Source organism: Nicotiana tomentosiformis, chromosome 3 (genome assembly GCF_000390325.3).
Source record: "Nicotiana tomentosiformis chromosome 3, ASM39032v3, whole genome shotgun sequence".
In the NCBI taxonomy this organism is placed as follows: domain Eukaryota; kingdom Viridiplantae; phylum Streptophyta; class Magnoliopsida; order Solanales; family Solanaceae; genus Nicotiana; species Nicotiana tomentosiformis.
The window spans coordinates 7,056,945-7,062,369 of NC_090814.1; the positions used below are offsets into that span (position 1 = coordinate 7,056,945).

The window sequence follows — 5,425 nt, forward strand, 5'->3', positions numbered from 1 at the left end:
ATTTATCTCCATGTGACCTATACGTCACTGGTTCGAGCCGTGAAATTAGCCACTAATGCTTATATCAGGGTAGGCTGCCTATATCACACTCCTTTGAGGTGCGGCCCGTCCCCCGACCCTGCGTGAACGCGAGATATTCCGTCCACCGGACTGCCCTTTTCTTAGCTTCCAAGTTCTAACTTGTAACATCAGAATACATTTATAAAAATTTATGAAAACATCAATCATCAAGCGTTCTTACTGGGTGAATAGATGAAGAGATGAATATTGGATTTATTTTTGAGGAAAAGAACGAAACTAATTTAAAATATTAATTAGTAAAAAACAACTTCAAATGCAAGTGAAAATAACAATAGAAACTCGAACAGTTTAATGTTAAGAGGAGTTTCCAAGTTTGTATGATATTTCGAATACAATACTAGCATGCAAAATATCACACATTGGGATCATCTTAACATTATAGAGACTCAGAAAAAAGAACAAAATTCTTATGAGCAAAATGACAAAGGAATGTGGGCATTAATTAACACTAACATGCACAAAGAGAGAAAGAAAAGGACAACGACATAAGAATTACACAAATTTTACAGGAATGTATAAACAGCTAGTAACCAAAGTTTTTGTTTGTCCACATTCCAACAAACAAATATTACAACCAACAGTCTGTATAAATTTCCACATTGTTTTCCTCACCATCCATTTGCAAACCCCCCTAGTTGTTTCCTCCACATATATATAGCAGAAAACAATCCAAACCAAATCGTTCCATAAAAAAATTCCCAACAAATATTAAATAAATATCCCACACTCAAAATTAAATTTTAATATCAACATGAGAAAATGAATTTAAAATAAAAAACTATGAAAGAACAAAAGAACCCTCTTCATTTTCCAATGCAGTTTTTATATGTTTGTCTCAATCAGAGGGCTTGGTCTTGGACCTGTAGAGAAGCTTCTTCCTCTTAGATGTTTGGTTATCAAATGTAAGCACAACTTTGCCTGCTTCTACTGCTGTATAGGTGTTAGTAATCACTGTTTCATCTGCTGCTGCAACCTTTCTTGATTTCTCCACAATGATTGTGTATCCACCTTCAGCACTGGGCACAAATTCTGCTCCATAGGACACATCCCACCCTATTACTCTAGCTTCCCACACCAAACTAGTCTTCTGCAATTTCCAAAATTATTGTCAACCATAAATACACAGAATTGAAACAACATAAGTTACAAATAGTTGCAACTGGCATTCAGTCCCCATGTCCCAAAATATTGACTTGACAATCAACAAGTAATGTGTACGCAAAACTTGTGAAGGTATAGAGACTGTAATCTAATTGTACTTTACATAGTGACTAAGATATGGGATTGAGGGCATTTGTGAGGAACAGGTGGCTTACCTCAGTAACTGGGAATTCAATAGTGTGTTTGGAAGTAGGCTTAATGGTATCCTCAGTTGCAGCCTCAGCAGTGGTGAATTCCTGTTCACCCTCCCTACTAAGTCCACCATATTGAGCTGGCACTTGCTCAGGGACAATGTATCTGAAATTTTTCATCAAAACATCCAACACCCAAATCAATATTTGCAGAATTCAGTCAATAATGGCAGAAGATCGTCACTCAATAGGAGGAATATATATATATATATAGAAATAAAATCAGAAGTTAGTGTACTGACTTGAAGAGAGTCTCAGCAGATCTTGAAGGGCCAGCAAAGACAAACTTGCTCTTGGTCCTTGTAGTGAAAAGTGCATTAATCATCCTGTAGTAAGCTGGATACCACCATGGCACATTGATGAACACCTTCATCACCCATCAACACCAAATATCCAGTTAAATACCCAACCATTAAGAACTCTAAAAGGGAAAAAAAAAAAAAAAACTAAAGATTGTCCTTTTTTCCCCTTTTGGGGTTAGACAGGGGTGTCTACTAACCACCAACTACCAAATATTATCAGATATGTCATCAAAAACCATACTTTTGTCAGTATTTATACTAACAATCTACTAAACTAGAACCAAAAACCTCACCATAGTAATCACAAAATACACATTAAAACAAGGCATCTAGCGTTCACGCTGGGTCCAAGAAAGGGCCGCACCCCAAAAAGGGTTTTATGTAGATAGTATATTATTAGTGACTGCTTTCACGGCTCGAACCCGTGAACTAACTATACGTGAACTAGCTCCAAAGCAGCCCTTCGTAAAAGACACATTAAAACAAGTAAAAAACATGAACTTTGGAGAAAAGGAGCATTACCTGCTTGGCTACAAATTCAGGGTAATTGTCCTGGAGTAATTGAAGGGCACGGTTGGTAGCCTGTCGAAGCTCTTTCTTGAAAAAGTAAAGTCCAGGTGAATTCTTGAGATCAATAACCTGAACAAAAGTGCATATGCCATCAGGGCTGAAGTCAAGGTTCCTAATAGATTTTTCCATGAACTGAATTCTCCATCTAAGGAACTTGTTCATCTTCTCCTTATCAGCAAAAGTATTCTGGTATAATTCATTATCCTGAAATGCCCCAAATGCATTGTAACACACTGGATGTCCTTCCTTGTCAACACCATGATTGTACACAACTTTCTCTAGTCCTAATCTCGAGAGATCCTCTTCCAAAAGTTCATCAATTTTGAACTCCTTGCGCCATGCCACGACACTCTTTAACATGGCGAAAGCTTCCTTCACCTTGAAATCTCTGGCTCTGAGGAACTTGAGGAGGATGACATCACTCCTCTCGTCAGCCAATAAGGGAATTCCCCATATGGATACTTCTTCTGGTGGGATTTCTTCTTTTGGTTCTTCGGTTGGTTTCTCCTCCTCTGGGGCTGCCGGAACTGCTGGTTCCTCCGCCGGTGCTTGTGGTGCTGCGACGGCTGTGACTTCAACTATTGTCTCCTTGATTTCCTCCACGGTTTTAGCAGAGTCGTCTTCCACCACTGCTGCAACCTTTTCGGTCACTTTCTCCGATGGCTCTGCAGCCGCCGGTGCTGCTGGTTGTGGAATTTCTTTCTCCTCCTCTTTCTTCTCTTCCACCGCTGCCGGAGCTGGTGGTGGAGTTTCTTTCTTCTCTTCCACCACGGCCGTTGGAGCTGGTGGTGGAGTTTCTTTTTTCTCCTCTTCCTTCACTGGCTCCGCTATCGCTGGGGCCTCAGCCGGTACATCAGCGGCGGCGGTAGTTTCAGCAGCAGCAACAGCATGTTCTTCCTTTTCCTCCTCTGGGACAGCGGCAGCGGTAGGTTCAGCTGTTTCAGCATCTAGTTTTTTCTCCTCCTCCTTGGCCGGTGGGGGTGGCGGCGGAGCAGTGAATTCATGTTTGTTCAGAGCCTCTTGAACCAACTGTTTCAACTCGGCTAAAGCCTTTTGTTCAGGATTTGGGAGCTCTTCCACTTTGTTACTCTCTTCCTTAAACGAAGCAGATTCAGCAACAGCATCTTTTTCCTTATCAGTTTCAGCTTCAGTACTTTCCTCCGGCGCCGGAGCAGTAGATTTCTCCGGCGTCTCAGGGACAGGTACCGGTTCAGGTTGAGGGGTAGAGACTTCCTTTTCCGGCACGGGGACATCAGACACGACAACCTCTTGGGTTGTGTCCGGCGTAGTCTCAGATGCTGGTTTCTTGGTTTCTTCGGCCATTTTCTTGATTTTCCGGTGAGCACAAAAACGCAAAAATTCAAAAGGAGATTGAGAAGTGAAAATTCAGAAGGGCTAAAGAAGGGATTTTGAGAAGTGGGTATGAAGTTGTGGAGGAAGTGATGTTGTGGAAATGGTGATGGTGAGTGTATATGTATATGTTGTATGGAGGTGGTGGGGGTAGGGTGTTCCCAACGGGGGGTGGGGGTTAAAGAACAGACTGTCTATGACTTGGTTTGCCAGCTCGTTACCACTCTAATCATGGGGTCCACGACAACCTCAAACCGCTAATTAAGCTATAATAATTTATTTTTAAAATAATTTAGTTTTCATTTTTGAAAAATATTTGTAATGAAATGTAATCATTGTTGGCTAGAATCTTCTTGGTATTATTATCATAGTTGGCCTCCATGAACTTTCAAACTCCCTTTATGAATCCATCTAATTTTCCTTTTTAGTTATTTCATTTAATTTCTTGCCTCTGGCTCTTTTCATTGAAATTTATACTATAGTATGTTTTATTTACTTTCCCAATTTGATAACAATTTGTAGATTCATAGGGCGGCTGCCGGCTTGTCTTATAATGAAATTGAAGAGATCCCTAGAAAATGGTTGATGTATATTTGTAATACCAGTGAGAGTATCGACGGGATATGCCCCGGCCCAATAACTATTCCGTATTGTTGTTAACGTTATTTAGTGGTTTATATTGGCCTGATTGATTCGCTTTTTATTAAAATCAAATCAAACTGACTATATCGATTTGGATTGGTTCAGTTTTATTGAATTTTTTAAATTTTTTTGTTACATAAATATATTTTTAATATTACTTTGTTAAAATTATAGATAAATTTTTTATAAGTGAATATATGTTTAGTAAAAACTGAAAAATAATTAACAGAGATATGATCTATTAAAATATTCTTATGGGAGAATTATTTTTGATAATACATGATAGTTATTTTCTTAGTCGTCTAATAATAATTATTCGATGATGTACTCTTTCAAGGTTAACCGAGTTTAATAAGTAAACATAAAAATTAATATGATACCTAAATAATGATATGTTCTATTTAATTTTAAATTATCGAAATACCATTTCAAATTTGAAAAAGATATAAGAAATCTAGACATACGAATATGGAAGAACAAATAGATGATTGACGTATTTTAATAATGCTTGATAAGAAAGTGATACAACCCATTATTTAAAGTAAATAAAAATGAATGCACTTCGTTGTTTTATTAAATATTACATCAGATGAGAGGATCTCAAATATTTTTAGATATTTTTTTTAAAAAAAATCTATATAAAGTCTTAAAAGTATAAATAAAAATTATATATTTATATGTCAGTTTAGTTCAGATTTGTTTTTACTCAATACCAAAGCAGATCAAACTAAACCTAATTGGGCTTTTTAAACGGGTCGCTTTGACTTTTCAGTTTGGTGGGGGTTTTCGATTCGGTTTGAATAACCCTAACGTTTTTCTTAAATGTCACTCACTTCTGCATTTAAATTTGCCATGTTATTATTGTATATGGTAGTAGATGCCTTTAGGAGCTACTTATAACAATCGGGTTTTTTTAAATTTAAAATTAAATATGTGTATTTTTGGTTTTTCCTAAATGTTGAAGTGCAGTTTTAGTTTCATTATTAAAAGATACTCTTATGTAAGAGTTAATCTTCAGACGATCAGTAGTTATTTATAAATCACTTAAAATCATTAATAAGATAATTTACATAATGTATTTTGTTACTCTATTTATTGTATTTTTTAATAAAATCAATGACATTTGCT

At 37.0% G+C, this 5,425-nt stretch overlaps 1 protein-coding gene across 1 annotated transcript; it reads right to left on the reverse strand.

Annotated features, from left to right (window-relative positions):
• Positions 1–573: 573 nt before the first annotated feature.
• LOC104109702 (patellin-3-like) lies at positions 574–3,761 on the reverse strand. The gene is made up of 4 exons (XM_009619049.4): positions 2,258–3,761; positions 1,676–1,800; positions 1,398–1,539; positions 574–1,168 (listed from the first exon to the last, which is right to left on the reverse strand). The coding sequence occupies exons 1-4, from the start codon at positions 3,626–3,628 to the stop codon at positions 917–919; spliced, it is 1,890 nt and encodes a 629-aa protein (XP_009617344.1). The 5' UTR covers positions 3,629–3,761; the 3' UTR covers positions 574–916.
• Positions 3,762–5,425: the final 1,664 nt, after the last annotated feature.